This window comes from Schistocerca cancellata, chromosome 2, assembly GCF_023864275.1.
Source record: "Schistocerca cancellata isolate TAMUIC-IGC-003103 chromosome 2, iqSchCanc2.1, whole genome shotgun sequence".
Taxonomy (NCBI): domain Eukaryota; kingdom Metazoa; phylum Arthropoda; class Insecta; order Orthoptera; family Acrididae; genus Schistocerca; species Schistocerca cancellata.
This window is the reverse complement of record NC_064627.1, coordinates 734,391,263-734,410,463: the sequence shown is the minus strand read 5'-3', so window position 1 is coordinate 734,410,463 and position 19,201 is coordinate 734,391,263. Positions and strand designations below refer to the sequence as shown.

At 44.1% G+C, this 19,201-nt stretch overlaps 1 protein-coding gene across 1 annotated transcript in view; it reads left to right on the top strand.

Moving 5' to 3' along the window:
- LOC126158186 (uncharacterized) overlaps window positions 1-19,201 on the top strand; it is a 413,927-nt gene that overhangs the window by 241,505 nt on the left and 153,221 nt on the right. The window contains exon 2 of the mRNA XM_049916426.1: window positions 16,069-16,289. Within this exon, the coding sequence (XP_049772383.1) occupies window positions 16,069-16,289 (221 nt within the window). The remainder of the gene's footprint in view (window positions 1-16,068; window positions 16,290-19,201) is intronic.

The following is a 19,201-nucleotide window of genomic DNA, read 5'->3' as shown; positions in this document are numbered from 1 at the left end:
GTAACTGACGTAAATCTTTTTAGTTCAGCAAAGGGCCACCACGAACACATCTTTTAGAAGATGAGTATCGAAGCCTACAAGCCTCAGTAACATACACACAAGTGCATAACCCGTAGAGAAATAACGGATCAGTCTCCCCTCCACCGATTCTTATCAAACCACATTAGTAAAAACGTAAAAAGTTGTGTTATTCAATATTATTGTGCAGTTAATGTGTCATACATGTCAAAGGAAACGTATTCCCAACTGTCTGTTATTCTGCGAACCCACATATAGTGTGGATTTCCTATAGCTCATCAACACAAAGAAACCACTGCAGTTACTCACGAAATACTTTATGCAAAGTAAATAAACAAAAAAAAACGTAGATATACAACATATAAACAATGCAAGCATCACGTGTAACTAGACGGTTTCCTGTTGCGCCTTGCCATAGTGTATTCCCATTTACATCAGGTACAGAAGTTTTGGATGTTTAATATTTATTGCTGCTGTTTTTTATCAACTTTGAATTATTCAGAGTTTTGTTGGTTTTCGCATGCCGTCATCACATCTGAGATAAATGAAACTTTACCCGCGTTTCAGCCAGATATTTTGTTCGGTACACTTAATTGTTCTGTAGCATTACAACCACATGCTTTAAGTACTGTATATTTGAATTGTAAACATTTCTTTTTAAATTTCGACATCATACGTGTCCATAGCTTCCTATGTTTGCGAATAACTGAAGTTTTCACACGATGTGAGAAACTGCTAACATTAATTACTGCTCAGTCTGCCATAACAATTGCTGCTGTGACTGTTTCAAAGAGCAGCTGAATTTGCTTCATCGAGACGAAGAAAATGATGTGTCAGAATTTTCGGTATCTTTTTTACATCGCATTGTGATTTACAAGCAGTAAGAATAGTCTTTAAAACGTATGCACTTGTAAAACCAGGCGGATCTTTCGGGAAAGGAAATTTTGTAATTCTGTACTTGAGATAAAGTCTACGGTTTTCTATCTTTACGCGTGCAGAAGACACTGCATTTAGCAATCGGATGTATCTGGTTTACTAAGAATTTTGTCCATACCAGCAATGACAAACGACACTTGTTTTATGTAACGATGTGAGCCAAAACATTTATTTTCCATTTATATCAATTTCGAAGTGTGGTAAGGCCTTAATAGCTGGTAGGATGGGCTAGCTGCATTCACATTTGGCACGTTTACATTGGTGAACTGCAAGCCCCGTGTCTATTCTTCTGAGATTCACTAACTACAGCAATCTTCAGCGGAATCACTTGTCGGCTTGTAGTACCGTACACACTAAGCGGATTACAGATGTTTTTGCTCCTTGACTCGAATGGTGTTTCACCTTTACGCTGTCACACGTAATGCTGAGTACTCTGAAGTACGTAAGCGGATACCTGAACATTGCCAGTAACTGAAGTATTATTGCCCCGTCATGCTGGGGACGTATGCTGGGAGCTGCGTAGAGAGTTCGGACCAAAAACTTGAACTGAAGCTTTTAAAAGCAGCGGTGGTAGCAAAGAGACGGGGGGACTGTAAATAAGGCGCTCCAGTTACAACAGTAGGCGGCAGTGGCTTTCAGACTCTCTTCTCCATTTTAACTGAAACAGGAGCATTAGACGGTCCGGTCGGTGTACGAGTGGTGGCTTGCGCGCTGCTGTGAAAGAAAGCTCCCGCCGTTTCACCTCCCTTTCAACTGCGAGCTAAGAGCACTCGTGTCCGCAGCATCCGTAGCTAATTTCGTGCTGTCCGGAAAGGTCCCTGATGGCAGAAGTGCGTCCGCTGAATTACGTGAGATGCGTGCGTATGAGAAACGAGTGTTTGCGAGAGGAGCATGCGGGAAAAATGCTTCTGGGTCACCGGGGAAGCCAGCGAAAAAATAATAATAAAAAAAGAGGAAACGGGGGCAACGGCAGGAGTTAAAAGAGAATTCCTAGCTGGTCTGGATGGCGCGCGCGGCTTGGGGGACCGCAGGCAGGCTGCCGCCGCCTAACAGCCCTCATCTCGCCCCATCGCACCCATTCCATGCATAGCAAATTGCCGCCGTGCGGGCGTCGACCGCGCCGGCTGGAACGATGTCCTCGCTGCAGCGGTGCAGGGGCGACAAAAAAATGACAACAAAAACAGTGCGCGGTAAGGGAGAAAAAAAGGGAAAAGTGCGCCGGTGTGGAGCGAGCTCTGCGGTGGCGCAAGTGAAAATCGCGGCCACTGTGCGTGACGCGGGCTGCGTCCCAATCCTCGCAGGCGCGAGCTACCGCCACTGACTTTAGTTGCTCTTTAACGGCGGCGAAATAAAAAGCGGGCACGCGCCGGGTGTCCGGCGCCGCTTACGTGTTTTACGCCAGCCATTAAATGAGCCAAATTGCCGTGTTTTATTGCCGGGGCTCCGGCGGAACAGCTATCCCTGTGCGGGCGCCCGGCTACCTTTATCTGGTCGAGCTATCTGAATACTCCGGCAATTACAGGCCGTAGCCGTCTTATCAGACGGCGATACTCCGTGTCGGGTTATTTCACGGTTTGTGAACTACTGCAAGACTGTTTCCAGTGTTCGAAGCTCCATATAGACCACCGTATTTCTTTTCACTGTCGCCTCATCTGATAACGTTTACTGGGGAAGGAAGAAAAGACTTCGGATAGAATTCTAGTTCAGTTCTGCTGAAAAAAGGAAATGTCGTCGCTGGGCCTACTGGGAAAACGTCCTTCACACTGGCTGTGTGTAACAATCCGCAAGGATAAATATGTTCCAACTGAGCTAATGGCAGACTCAGAGGTGTAAACAACAACTGCTCAATGATATCGTCCGTTGCGCGTGCTCCTGCTGAAACCAAGTGTTGCGATTCAAAGGCTGACTTGGTCTTTAAGCTCTAAGATTAGCACCAATTAAGTGAAAATATTTAACCTTATGAAAGTCAGAACACTCAAAACGTTGGCATTTATTAACTGGAAACTCAAGTGAAAAATATATTTGTTTTTTTTTTTTTTTTTTCTTTTGGAGCTGAGGGGAAGGAGAGGAGAGTGGTCCTCTATCTTCTGACTGGTTTGATATGGGCCGGCATGACACCGTCTTCTTCATTTAAACTCTTCTTCATTTCAACTTCATTTCAAATTAACAGTTTCACCCGGCCTAAACACAGTCAAGGTTTTCTTACCGCAAACTAGTTCTTTGGCTGCCAGTTCGCCAAATGAATTTAGAAATTCAGAGGGAATTATCTGTGCCCATTCTGCCTTATTTAATCTCAGGTCTTCCAAAGTTACTTTAAAAATTTGACTCTAATATTGGATACTCTGTGTCTTCCACATTGACTGCCATTTCATCTATCATTATAAGATAAATCCTCCTCCTCACACAGGTACTCAATCTACTCTTTCACCTCTTCACTCTTTTCTCTGAGTTATCGGAATTCTCGTCGCATTCCAAATGTTGCTGCCATTCCTTTCAGTTTCATCAAAGAGTATTTTGACTTTCCTGTATGCTGAGTGCTAAAATATTTCTTCTCTTACCCAAGGTTTCTCCGTAGTTACCTTCCTCGTATCTGTGTTTGTATTTCCAACAACTGTGATTGCTCTTTTTAGAGAAGTCCACTCTTCTTCAACTTACCTGCCAAGTGTGGTATTAATTAACACAGTAAGCAGGTAAGATAATGAAGAGTGGACCTCTAAAAAGAGCAATATCCTCATCTGTAGCGAACTTCAAACAGGCCTCAGCATTCCTAAGCACTGAAGTATCTCGCTTCCTTCCACAGCACTTCTTTCATACGATTCTGTTAAAATTCAGTATACTCTTTTTCATTAGTAAATCATGATTCGAGTTTATATCTGCTCCCACGTACACCTTACAAACCTGTATAAGATTTCGAAATGTTGCGTCTATGATGTAGTTCAGCTGGAATATTCCCCGTTCCTCAGGCTCTTTCCCATGACCAACCCCCGCTCTTGTGATATTTCATTGCATCTGCTGTTAATAAATGAAATTTAAGCAGAACTAAGTTAATCTTACTACTCTCTAATTCCTACTACAAAGTCGGTGTGGCCGAGCGGTTCTAGGCGCGTCAGTCTGGAACCGCGTGACCGCTACGGTCGCAGGTTCGAATCCTGCCTCGGGCATGGATGTGTGTGATGTCCTTAGGTTAGTTAGGATTAAGTAGTTCCAAGCCCTAGGGGACTGGTGACCTCAGATGTTGGGTCCCATAGTGCTCAGAGCAATTTGAACCATTAGAAAGTCAATATGCTCCGGTTACTTTCTACTCCTTTTCTCACAACCGAGTTCCATTCGCCCATGATTAATAGATTATCACTTCATTTACGTGCTGAAATACCCTTTCGATATCCCTATATACTTTTTTAATCTCTTCATCATCTGCTTGCGACGTCAATACGCATACGTGAACTAATTTTATGTAACAGCAACAAACACGCCGCCGCCAACCGTGTTTAGCTTGTCCTTGCGGAATACCGTTAGGTTCTTCGCAAAAATTTCGGCTGAGTTTATATCCGGCTTTAGCCAGCTTTCAGTGCGTATAACGATTTTAGCATGGTTGTTTTCTATTAGCGCTTGGAGCTCTGGTACTTTCCCAACACAGCCACGACAATTTACAACTGTTACACCAATGGTTCATGTATCTACGTTCTTCCTGTGTTCGGCCTGCAACCTTTGTAACTGAAGCCCTTCTTGTGTTTTCCCGAGACTCTCTAACCTAAAAAGCCCCCCCCCCCCCCCCAGTCAACGCCACACGGTTCCTGCTACCCGTGTAGCTGCCTCTTGCGTGTAGTGGACACCTGACCTATTCAGCGGAACCCGAAACTCAACCACCCTTTGGGGCGAGGAATCTGCTTTTCAACATAATCTCCCTTCAGTGCGGTGGCCTTACGCTACCTTACTGAGAAGTCCCGTATGCATGCTTGGTACCAATCTGCTGATCGGTGCCGGAGCCAAGGTCTTGATGCATCAGTAACCTCCATATCATCCATGTACTGCTTCCCCTGGAGTGCATCCGTCATTCTGCGAATCAGATACAAGCCGGAAGATGCGAGATCCGAGCTGTAGGGTGTTTGAGAAAGAACACTTCAGTGAAGTATGGTGAGCTCCTCTCGGATGCGCAGATTTGTATGAGGCCTTGCGTCGTCATGAAAAAGATGAAGTTCCATTACATTTTTGTTTTGAGCAACACGTTGGAGTCGTTACTTCAGTTACCTGAGGACGTGTGCGCCTGATCGGTACGCGAGAGATGACAGGTTTCCACTTTGAATCACGTATTCAAACTTTTACTCAAGTTGTGTGATAAATCTAATTTATTCCCCATTCAATTCAGTACCTTTTCAAAATTTAACCAATATACTCATCTAATCTTTTTTCTAAGCTTTTAAACTGTTCTTATCTGTACAGATGATTAGCATCCACTGATTATTTTCGTCTACACACTATTACCTTTGCTTTTCATTTACATATTCATTGTGTATAATCTTTTGAAAATACTATCTATTCCTTTTTAATTTATTTTCCAACCAGTTGGTGGTCTCTGAAAGAAATACAAGGTAGTTTTACTTTCATTCTTCGTACAATAGTGAAATTTTTTGTCTCTTGGGGTTGAACTGCAATTGAAAAAGCCAAGAGACGTACCGAAACGATGTCTAACCGTCTGATGAATGTGTTGTTTTTGCTTGATACTTCTCTTATGAGAGAGAGAGGCAGGACCAAAGAAATACCACTAATGATAGCGTAATGCACCGTTATGTAACAATACTGATACTCTGGAACAAGTTGTGTCATTATGGAAGCCGTGTTTGTTGGTATGTATCCCAGGCTATGTTCGTTGATATGTGTCCTGTTTATCAGTTTCTTCTCTTCCCAACACATGTTCTACCTTCTCTCTTATATTTTCCTCCTACTTTCGTCCTAGAGTAACAACAAAGAATGGAACTAGCAGCTGTATTCCATTAGGCAACGGTGTGTCCAAATTTTCCAGTTATATCTCACAATTTTAGTAATATTTCATTTTTCGGTAAATCCCGTTGACGATGTTACGTGTGCCGTGCAGTGAACTATGTACATAAAGATTTATCTTTTTCTATGACCAAATAGTAATATATTTCAAATAATGCCTTCCTAAGGCAAAGTATATCAATGTTAATGTGACCATCGCCGAGATACATAAAGTCTTCAGTAGCGACAAAATATGGTGAACGCATAATAAGAACTTTCAGTATTTCAGCGAGTCAGCAATCGTAAGTATCGAAATAATTATAAAAATTCCGCCTCGACTGCACAAAGTACTTGGTGTTAGCCTAGGTTTCAGCTTGGGTAACCACGCCTTCTTCAGAACAATTTTATAAAACAGCTTGCCTAAATGGGTATAGTCAAAGGCTAAAATACTAAAATAAACACCTACAGGGGCAAGCCCCCATTTTTTTTTTTTTACAAATACACGGTACATATGTACCAAATCAATAATTTTTTTGACTTGGTACATATGTACCGTGTATTTGTAAAAAAAAAAAATATGGGGTCTTGCCCCTGTAGGTGTTTATTTTAGCCTTTGACTATGCACATTTAGGCAAGCTGTTTTATAAAATTGTTCTGAAGAAGGCGTGGTTACCCACGCTGAAACCTAAGTAAACACCAGGTACTTTGTGCAATCGAGGTGGACTTTTTATAATTATTTGAACGCATACTAGCCAAAGTGAGGCGTTACTTTTCCTTGAAAATGAAGTAACGCATGACGGTTGAGGCAAAGAGGCCAGAAGAACAGTTATAATAGTAGTATTTAATCGTTAAGAATAAATATTTGAGTGTGTGTCTGGAGCACAGCATCCCACACATGTTGATCATGGACTGTGGAGAAAAAGAGAACCGAAGAGCTTCAAATGTAGGTTTATACAGAGATGCTAAAAATTAGGTGAACTGATAATAAATAAGGAAATTTTCCGAAGAATCAGCAGAATGGAATATACAGGAATCTAAATCTTGCTTCGCGAATATAGAGAAAAAAGAAAGTAGTATTGGTGTATGGTTTCCATAGAAAGGACTGGTAGTCAGAGGCTCGTACTGGAAGCCAACAAACAGATTGTAATAATATTTAGAAAGTTTATTTTTATGCTAAAATACTCTTTTTGTATGGAAGAATGCGTATCGACATTGACAATTTAAACCTAGGTAAATCAGAATGTAAGTGTTGTTTGTTACAAGGTTCTAGTGCGAGTCGTTTACGAGATATCGCATTTTGAAAAGTTTCCATACCGAACTTGTTTGTACCATTCAACCTGCGTAGTTGCTAGGTATGGTGTTGTTATGTTTGCTTACAATGTGCTTGCGTATGGAATGCAATGTGCTAGTGGGTGCGTGACAGTCCGAGGGGTAGATCGTGAGCGGACGATGGGATTCACCAACGCAGAGAAAGCAAATATTCTTATGTTGTATGGAGAATGTTAATAGAATACACTTCGATCTTGTACGGTGTATCCGTCAAGATATTCCAATGGATGTCAATCATCTGGGAAATTATTTATCAACCTCTTCTACCAGTTGCGTGAAAGTTGTGGTGTAACAGGTAGATAACGTAACAGAAAAATACAAGAGACGGCAGAAGATGGGTAAACTAATGTTCTTGCAGCTGTTGCAGTTAATCCACACCTTAGCTCCAGCACAATTGGACGAGGAAGTGGTGTGAGTCAGTCAAGAGTCCTACGCGTTCTCCATCGACACACGTTCCATCCTTATCACATCTCTCTGCATCAAGGGCTGCATGAAAACTGTTATGAGACTATTGTTACCTTCTGCACACGGACATTAAGACGGGATACGCCATATTAATCATGTATCTTGTTTAGTGATGATGCCACATTTACCAGTCGCTGCCGCATAAACGCTGAAACATCCATTATTGGTCTGTTGACAATCCCCGTTGGCTTCGTCAGGTGTAACGTCTGCATCCACGTAGTGTAAACGTGTGGTGCGAGTTAATGAACATCCATCTCATAGCTCTGTTTATCTTGGGCGGAACACTGTAAGCACGCTAGTAACCCAGCCTCCTAACAGACCATCTTCTACGTATGCTATAAGACGTTCCTCTGCACAGTATGAGAAACCTGTAGTACCAATAATGGCTGTCTAGCCCATAGCCCACAGACAGCATGTCGTCACGAATTGCTTCCAAATTGTTGGATTGGATGCAGAGGACCTATTCCTTGGCCGGCCTATTCCCTGCATTTAACACCTTTAGACTTCCTTCTGTTGGGGAAGCTGAAAGACATAACAACTACGCCTGTTCACATGCGATGACGTATTATTACAGCCTACTCCGACATCTACGTTGAAATGCTAGCAAGTGTGCAGCATTCATTCCTTACCACAATGGAAGCGTGTATTGCCGCTGTTCAAATCAAATGGCTCCAAGCACTATGGGACATAACATCTGAGGTCATCAGTCCCCTAGACTTAGAACTACTTAAATCTAACTAACCTAAGGACATCACACACATCCATTCCCGAGGCAGGATTCGAACCTGCGACCGTAGCAGCAGCGCGGTTCCGGACTGAAGCGCCCAGAACCGCTAGGTCACAGCGGCCGGCTGCCGCTGTCGCTGGTCATTTTGAACACAACTTGTGATGGTCAATTGTCTCCTTATTGGTCTAGACATTTATGTTGTTCTTTGGTGTGTGCAGCCACACAGGTATTGTACAAGTGTTAGTGTGGCAACTTCTCAAAACACTATATCTCGTGAGATTCCTGCAACACACGTCCCTCACATTCTAATTTAACCTACTTTTAGTTTGTTAATGTCAATAAGCATTGTTCCGTTTACGAAAGTGTATATTTGCAAAAAAAAAAGGGAAAGGACCTTTCAAAGTATTACTACAGTTTGTTGACTGGCTAAAAATAAGAGCCCCTGACTACCAACCCATTCTGTGAAAACTGCACATCAACAACACTTCCCATTTCTGCAGTAACTGTGGCGCACGTTTTAGTTGAATCACCCTGTAAAAAAACACTGGCTAGAAGGACATGAGGTAGATCCAGGAGTAACTTAAGTACTGCTTGAGGAAACAGCAGAGAGCAAATTTGTAGGGGGAGAGAATAACCCGAATGTATACAAAAAATAAATGTTCATGCTGGGAGGAAGTGCTACACTCAGATGAAGAGAGTGCGGGCGGCATGTATGTGGCCAGAAGGCTGATGACACTAAACAAGCAGATGAATGGAAATAAAGGTGAATAAAACGTTTCGTTATGATCCAGCTCTTCTGGCGGCACACGGTATGCGTTAAGCTGCTAAATTACTACACAAGGGATTCCATTTGCTAGTGAAAATGTCTTCCACTGTTAATATTATTCTGGTGTGTAACTTTGTAACATCCTATCCGAAGACAACGGGTACGTAGATGAATGCTCATTACGCTTGTTTGCGAGACTAGGTAAAGGAGATTCGGTGGCACTACACCCGGGTAAGATTGATTTGATCAAGTAAAGGACCGCCGATTGTTCATCATAAGCGAATCCTGGGAGAAACGACAATAAGAAGAAGAAGATGGGACGCTGCCAAGATTTCTGGTCGAGAGCACTCACTTTCACGGTGTCTGTTTATACGCTTTAAAGCTACCAAACGACTCTCCGAGTAATCGAGAATGTCAGATTCGCGCTAAAATGTACTCTTTATGGCAAGAAAATGAACCTGTATATTGTGAACTTCTTTCGTTTCGAAACCATAGGAGAATGCACACAACAGGGGCAGGGTTCCTACTAAAGTAATTTACAGTGTCTGAAGCAACATATATCGAATTTACTATGGAATCTGTAGATACGTAAACAACTGTAACGAAATTATATAGTTTCTTTAGATCGTAATCGTAAATTTGTAACGTAGATTCGTAACTAGCGAACTGCAGAGGGCAGTGCTGTTCTTATATTGTTTATGGTGCTAGACAGTATACAATGAGAAGACAGATGTCATAGGACAGCGATTTTCATATATGCAGATAGCAGTAGTACCAAGTACAAACGGTATAAAAGGGCAGTGCATTGGCGAAGCTGTCATTTATTCTCAGATGACTCACGTTGATAGATTTCCGACGTGATTATAACCAACGGACGAAAATTAACGAACTTTTAACACGGTATGGTAGTTGGAGGTAGACGCATGGGACATTCTATTTCGGTAATCGTTAGGAAATTAAATATTTCAAGATCCACAGTGTTAAGGGTATGCCGTGAACACCAAGTTTCAGGCGTTATCTCTCACCACGGACAACGCAGGGTCCGACGGCTACTCGTTAAAGACCGAACGTAGTGGCGTTTGCTCAGAGCTTTCAGTGGTAACAGACAAGCAACACTGTGCGGAAATCAATGTGGGACGTATGACGAACGTATCCGTCAGCATAGTGCGACGAAGTTTGGCGTTAATGGGTTATTATGGCAGCAGACGATCGATGCGAGTGCCTTTGCTAACAGCACGGTATCGTCTCTAGCACCTCTCCTAGGCTTGTGACCACATCGTTTGGATCCTAGACGACTGCAAAACCCTGGTGTGGTCAAATGAGTCCCGATGTTAAATTTCACAGTTGATGGTAAGCTTCGAGTGTAGCACAGACGCCACGAAGCCAAGGACCCAAGTTGTCAACAAGTCACTGTGGAAGTCGGTGGTAACTCCGTAACGGACTGTGCTGTGTTTGCATAGAGTGCACTGGGTCCTATGGTGAAACTTAACTGATCATTGACTGGAAATGGTTATGTTCGGCTACTTGGAGAGCATTTGAAGCCATTCATAGACATCATCTTCCAAACGTCGATGGATCACAGTGCGCCATGTCAGCGGGTCACAGTTGTTCGCCACTGGCTCGAAGAACATTTTGGACAATTCGAGAGAATGATCTGACCATCCAGATCGGCCGACGTGAATCCCATCAATAATTTATCTTGCACCGGCAACCCTTTTGCAGTCATGCACAGCTACAGAGGTAGCGTGGCTCGGTATTTTTGCGGGGCCTTCCAACGCGTTGTTGAGTCCATATCACGTCGATTTGTGCACTACGCTGAGCGAAATGAGGTCCGACACGATGTTGGGAGGTATCCAATGACGCCTGTCATCTCAGTGTGTAGCACGAACAATGTGAATTTTCACAGCTGATACCAGCACACAGTCTATAAAAGGAGCCATGATTCACACCACTATCTCTACCCATTGTATTCACATATTGTTATAGTGGTTTTACGGAACTTAAATACCATTGTAAGAATGCATATCATCGCTATGCCTCACAATATGTGCTCGGACTTACAGCCGCATCAGATGGTTGAACACGCACGATTTTTCGGCCGAGTGCTCGGCGGACAGTGTCAAGTGGTACCTCACAGCAACGTCGTCGTTGATCTCACCGTAATGTCGTAGTACCAACTATGTCAACAGTGTTCGGTCCATCTCTCAATAAGCCAATGTCTTGTTTCTTGTTTTTTTTAAATATAGCTGTGGCTTCGTTTTACGCTAATTGCAAAGTGTCGTCGTTATTGACACTGTAATTAGATGTTTAGATCTCTGTAGCACTTGTAATCAAGCCTTTCGTAGAACCGATATCCTTTATGGTGACAGAGGATTTGTCGAATGTAATTTAATGTCATAATGAATGAAAGTAACTTCGAATGTACCCGAAGGGTTATAAGATCATTTCTGTTAACAGTACGTGTAAATGATGCAAATGCCCTTGGAAACAACGTCGGAAGCTCCATGTGGCTGTTAGAGGAGGATGCTGTTGTAGAGACGGCACAATGGTAGACAAATGTGGCGACTTGAAGGAATATCTGGGAAGGATTGACACTCCACCAAGGATCGTTAGCTAACTCCCAAAATAAATAAATATAACGTAGTGTGCACACATAGACAGAAAACTCGTTTACCGGATGATTACACGACCGCCAATCACTGAGAGCAGGCAGTGTCATTAAATATCTGGGAGTATGCACAGGGTACGATCTGAATTGGAACGTCACGTAAAATACACTCCTGGAAATTGAAATAAGAACACCGTGAATTCATTGTCCCAGGAAGGGGAAACTTTATTGACACATTCCTGGGGTCAGATACATCACATGATCACACTGACAGAACCACAGGCACATAGACACAGGCAGCAGAGCTTGCACAATGTCGGCACTAGTACAGTGTATATCCACCTTTCGCAGCAATGCAGGCTGCTATTCTCCCATGGAGACGATCGTACAGATGCTGGATGTAGTCCTGTGGAACGGCTTGCCATGCCATTTCCACCTGGCGCCTAAGTTGGACCAGCGTTCGTGCTGGACGTGCAGACCGCGTGAGACGACGCTTCATCCAGTCCCAAACATGCTCAATGGGAGACAGATCCGGAGATCTTGCTGGCCAGGGTAGTTGACTTACACCCTCTAGAGCACGTTGGGTGGCACGGGATACATGCGGACGTGCATTGTCCTGTTGGAACCGCAAGTTCCCTTGCCGGTCTAGGAATGGTAGAACGATGGGTTCGATGACGGTTTGGATGTACCGTGCACTATTCAGTGTCCCCTCGACGATCACCAGTGGTGTACGGCCAGTGTAGGAGATCGCTCCCCACACCATGATGCCGGGTGTTGGCCCTGTGTGCCTCGGTCGTATGCAGTCCTGATTGTGGCGCTCACCTGCACGGCGCCAGACACGCATACGACCATCATTGGCACCAAGGCAGAAGCGACTCTCATCGCTGAAGACGACACGTCTCCATTCGTCCCTCCATTCACGCCTGTCGCGACACCACTGGAGGCGGGCTGCACGATGTTGGGGCGTGAGCGGAAGACGGCCTAACGGTGTGCGGGACCGTAGCCCAGCTTCATGGAGACGGTTGCGAATGGTCCTCGCCGATACCCCAGGAGCAACAGTGTCCCTAATTTGCTGGGAAGTGGCGGTGCGGTCCCCTACGGCACTGCGTAGGATCCTACGGTCTTGGCGTGCATCCGTGCGTCGCTGCGGTCCGGTCCCAGGTCGACGGGCACGTGCACCTTCCGCCGACCACTGGCGACAACATCGATGTACTGTGGAGACCTCACGCCCCACGTGTTGAGCAATTCGGCGGTACGTCCACCCGGCCTCCCGCATACCCACTATACGCCCTCGCTCAAAGTCCGTCAACTGCACATACGGTTCACGTCCACACTGTCGCGGCATGCTACCAGTGTTAAAGACTGCGATGGAGCTCCGTATGCCACGGCAAACTGGCTGACACTGACGGCGGCGGTGCACAAATGCTGCGCAGCTAGCGCCATTCGACGGCCAACACAGCGGTTCGTGGTGTGTCCGCTGTGCCGTGCGTGTGATCATTGCTTGTACAGCCCTCTCGCAGTGTCCGGAGCAAGTATGGTGGGTCTGACACACCGGTGTCAATGTGTTCTTTTTTCCATTTCCAGGAGTGTAGATCGTGGGCAAAACACACACAACCCTGAGGTTCACTGAAAGAAATCTCGAAGTGCATTCCACCAGCGAAGGACGACCTACAAAATCTTTGTTCGCCCGATACATGATTGTCAGTCTGCGAGCCTTACCAGAGTGTAATGACAGAGGAGCTAAAAACGATCCGAAGAAGAGCAGCAAGTTCATGTTAGGTTCTGTAAGACGTTAACAGTCTCGAAAAGAGGTAGAAAACTGAATTATCTACAGATAAATGCACCGTTAATGTGAATGCTCACGCCCGTGCGTGTAATGTGGGTCGATCGTGATTTGAATGAAAATGAACACTGATTTTAAATAATATAATGGAAATGCTCCCTATGGTAGAATCCTAATGCACGTGGAGGTGTTACGAATTATGTTAATATAAGATCATCATTCCCTATTACATTGCCTTGCAATAACGTTTCCATTACCTGTTTATATGGGATAACTTTTAGGAGAAAGGGAGGAGATGAGCTGAGATACAGTTACTTTTAGCCAACGGGTTTCTTTAATTTCACTGGGAATAACAGCTCACTTTGAATGAACAAGATAACATTGAACCCCTAACCAAAATAACAGCGCCTTAGGGATAATACTATTACTAGAGACAAATTGCAGGAGAATAAACCCACTTAATACCGTACGTTCCTAAGCAGTTAAACAAAATATTGTTCCCTCCTACGGATAAGTCTTGAACAGGCCATGAAGGTAAATTAGAGCGAATCGAGCTCACACAGAGGTCTACTGACATTCGATCTTACCGTTCGCCATTCGCGACTGGAAAGGAAATGGGATACTGAAATAGGTTTAAAATGTATCCTCCGCCACATACCTTATAGTGTCTCGCCAGATATACCATATTGCACTGCCTGCGCATATCCAAAGGAAATTCGTATTCTATTCAGAATAACACATGCACTGCAATATCGTATTTATCCGCCGACACCAGGCAAGCGACGTCTAAGGAAACTGTCTCACCTGTGCGGGAATATTCATAGTGAATGTACGATTACCAGTTGTCGACACGCTGTTGACGACACTTGAGCGTTTGGGTCTGGCTGTAAGTCGTGAACTGCTACCCAGATATTGACGAACCGCCCGCCAGAAATCCAGGTTCGAGTCCCGGCCCGGAATAAAATTTCATTGCCAGATTCCATTTTACAGCAGATGGTTGTCCATATTCGCAATTGCGATTACATTTAATGTACACTGAAGAGCCCTAGAAACCGGTACACCCGCCTAATATCGTGTAGGCCTCGACGAGGTCGCAGAAGTGCCGCAACTGAACGTGGCACGGACTCGACTAATGTCTGAAGTAGTGCTGGAGGGAACTGACACCATGAACATTACAGGGCTGTCTACAAATCCGTAAAAATACGAGGCGTGGATATCTCTTCTGAACAGCGCGTTGAAAGGCATCCCAGATACGCTTAATAATGTTCATGTATGGGGAGCTTGGTGGGCAGCGGAAGTGTTTAAACTCAGGTGAGTGTTCCTGGAGCACTCTGTAGCATTTCCGGACGTGTGCGGTGGCGCACTATCCTGCTGCAATTACCCAAATCCTTCGGAATGCACAATGGACATGAATGGACGCAGGTGATCAGACAGGACGCTTAAGTACGTGGTACTTGTCAGAGACGTATCTAGACGTATCAGCTGTGCCATATCACTCCAACTGCACACGCCCCACACCATTACAGAGCCTCCACCAGCTTGAATCGTCCCTTGCTGACATGCAATGTCCACCGATTGATGAGGCTATATCGATACCCGTGCACGTCCATCCATTTGATACAATTTGAAACGAGACTCGTCTGAGCATGAAACATGTTTCCAGTCATCAACACTCCAATGTCTGTGTTGACGAGCCCAGGCGAGGCGTAAAGCTTTCTGTCGTGCTGTCATCAAGGGTACACGAGGGTGCCCTTGACTGCGAAAGCCCATATCAATGATGTTTCGTTGATTGGTTTGCCGCTGACACTTGCTGATGGCCCAGCATTGAAATCTGCCGCAGTCTGTGGAAGGGTTGCACTTTTGTCATGTTGAACGATTGCCTTCAGTCGTCGTTGGTCCTGTTCTTGCACTATCTTTTTCTGGCCATACCGATGTCAGAGATTTGATGTTTTACCGTATTCCTGATATTCGCAGTACAGTCGTGAAATGACGGATGGAAAAATCCCCACTTCATCGCTAACTCGGAGATGTTGTGTACCATCACTCATGTGCCAACTAAAACATTATGTTCAAACTCACTTAAATCTTGATAAGGTGCCATTGTAGCAGTAGTTGCTCCAGACACTTGTTGCCTTGTATAAGCGTTGCCGACCGTAGCGCCGTGTTCTGCCTTTTTACATATGTCTGTATTTGAATACGCACGCCTGTACTAGTTTCTTTGGCACTTCAGTGTAAATAAAGATGTAGTCGAAGATGTCTGTCCAGTTTCCAATCCATGTTAACCAACCAGCAATTTCTCAGGATTGGATCTGTGTGCTAATGACAGCCCAGAATATTTTAGTTCGTTAAATACCATTACTTTTCAATACATAGCGTATGTCTTCATTCTTTTTTTTTGCCTATTTGCACACATAGTTGTTACCACATTCTCTGCCAAGTTGACGCAACCGTACTTGCAGCGGAGGCGCGGCGCGACCACTGCAACAAGACGGTGGACATCTACGAAGACGTGGCGAGTCCCGAGGTGACGGCGGAGAACGTCGGCCGGCCGATGACGTGCTGGTACCGCTTCCGGTCGTTCCGCGGCACCCCGCGGGACTGGGTGCTGCGAATCCGCTTCAAGAAGTTCAAGGTGGGCGTGCTCCTCAACAGCACTCACTGCTTCGGTGGATATATGCAGGTGAGTAAGGCTCGCATGATGGTCATGTGTGTACTGTTAACAGTCGACGAGCGACTCGAGACACAACAACAAGATCTGAAGCATACTTCGCTTAATGGGTACTCGCACCGTATACTCAAAATGTATGTGACAGCCGAAATATCCTCAAATCTCATCAGGAATCTAATAAATGCCAGGAACACAGGCCCTGGCCACTGTAAAATCCTAACTTGTGAACGATCTGTCTGGGCTGCAGAGCATTGTAGGAACACGAATGCAATATTGACTCTCAGATCTATCTTAGATTGAAACAAGGCCAGCCTATGTTTATAGCATTTGTATATTTAGAGAAAGACTGTAACACACTCTGAAGGTAGAAGTGATTAAATACAGGAAACGAAGATTTTCTACAATATGTACGGAATCCAGGCTGGAAGTGTAATAGTTGGACATTAAAGTGAAGAATTATTTGAGAAGTGTTACTGATATATACCAGATGTTATGCAGTCATACATTCAGCAAGCTGTGAAGGAAACTAATGAGAAATTTGGATAAGAAATTACAGTTTAAATAGCAGAAATGAAAACTTACATGTCTGCTGATGAGTTTGTAATTATGTAAGAGACGGCAAAGGACTTGGAAGATCAGTTGAACGGAATGGCAGTATCTTCAAATGATGGTATAAGATGAACTTCCACAAAATGAAACCAGGGTAATGGTGTTTATTAGAATTAAATGTGACTGACGTACACTAAAGTGATTAATGAGATGATGTTGAAAGCAAAATGAGCGATTGCGGAAGGAATACAGAAACGTAAGTCATTTAGAAATGAAATACACAGGAAGTCCAGGGTATTTAAGGCGAAATGGCTGTAGGAAAAATGTGATGATATCGAAACTGAAATAATTGTTGGAAGGACTGACTCAGCATTTAGGAATTTATGAGAATCTTCAGCGAAACTGTCGAAGCTGCGTTGGTAAAGTACCGGAACTTCAAGCGCTGATAGAAAGCACCGAAGCTGAAATCGTTATAGGTACAGAAAGCTGGCTGAAGCCAGAGATAAATTCTGCCGAAATTTTTACAAAGGCACAGACGGTGTTTAGAAAGGATAGATTGCATGCAACCGGTGGCGGAGTGTTCGTCGCTGTTAGTAGTAGTTTATCCTGTAGTGAAGTAGAAGTGGATAGTTCCTGTGAATTATTATGGGTGGAGGTTACACTCAACAACCGAGCAAGGTTAATAATTGGCTCCTTTTACCGACCCCCCGACTCAGCAGCATTAGTGGCAGAACAACTGAGAGAAAATTTGGAATACATTTCACATAAATTTTCTCAGCATGTTATGGTCTTAGGTGGAGATTTCAATTTACCAGATATAGACTGGGACACTCAGATGTTTAGGACGGGTGGTAGGGACAGAGCATCGAGTGACATTATACTGAGTGCACTATCCGAAAATTACCTCGAGCAATTAAACAGAGAACCGACTCGTGGAGATAACGTCTTGGACCTACTGATAACAAACAGACCCGAACTTTTCGACTCTGTAAGTGCAGAACAGGGAATCAGTGATCATAAGGCCGTTGCAGCATCCCTGAATATGGAAGTTAATAGGAATATAAAAAAAGGGAGGAAGGTTTATCTGTTTAGCAAGAGTAATAGAAGGCAGATTTCAGACTACCTAACAGATCAAAACGAAAATTTCTGTTCCGACACTGACAATGTTGAGTGTTTATGGAAAAAGTTCAAGGCAATCGTTAAATGCGTTTTAGACAGGTACGTGCCGAGCAAAACTGTGAGGGACGGGAAAAACCCACCGTGGTACAACAACAAAGTTAGGAAACTACTGCGAAAGCAAAGAGAGCTTCACTCCAAGTTTAAACGCAGCCAAAACCTCTCAGACAAACAGAAGCTAAACGATGTCAAAGTTAGCGTAAGGAGGGCTATGCGTGAAGCGTTCAGTGAATTCGAAAGTAAAATACTAGGTACCGACTTGACAGAAAATCCTAGGAAGTTCTGGTCTTACGTTAAATCAGTAAGTGGCTCGAAACATCATGTCCAGACACTCTGGGATGATGATGGCATTGAAACAGAGGATGACAAGCGTAAAGCTGAAATACTAAACACCTTTTTCCAAAGCTGTTTCACAGAGGAAGACCGCACTGCAGTTCCTTCTCTAAATCCTCGCACCAACGAAAAAATGGCTGACATTGAAATAAGTGTCCAAGGAATAGAAAAGCAACTGGAATCACTCAACAGAGGAAAGTCCACTGGACCTGACGGGATACCAATTCGATTCTACACAGAGTACGCGAAAGAACTTGCCCCCCTTCTAACAGCCGTGTACCGCAAGTCTCTAGAGGAACAGAAGGTTCCAAATGATTGGAAAAGAGCACAGGTAGTCCCAGTCTTCAAGAAGGGTCGTCGAGCAGATGCGCAAAACTATAGACCTATCTCTCTGACGTCGATCTGTTGTAGAATTTTAGAACATGTCTTTTGCTCGAGTATCATGTCGTTTTTGGAAACTCAGAATCTACTATGTAGGAATCAACATGGATTCCGGAAACAGCGATCGTGTGAAACCCAACTCGCATTATTTGTTCATGAAACCCAGAAAATATTAGATACAGGCTCCCAGGTAGATGCCATTTTCCTTGACTTCCGGAAGGCGTTCGATACAGTTCCGCACTGTCGTCTGATAAACAAAGTAAGAGCCTACGGAATATCAGACCAGCTGTGTGGCTGGATTGAAGAGTTTTTAGCAAACAGAACACAGCATGTTGTTCTCAATGGAGAGACATCTACAGACGTTAAAGTAACCTCTGGCGTGCCACAGGGGAGTGTTATGGGACCATTGCTTTTCACAATATATATAAATGACCTAGTAGATAGTGTCGGAAGTTCCATGCGGCTTTTCGCGGATGATGCTGTAG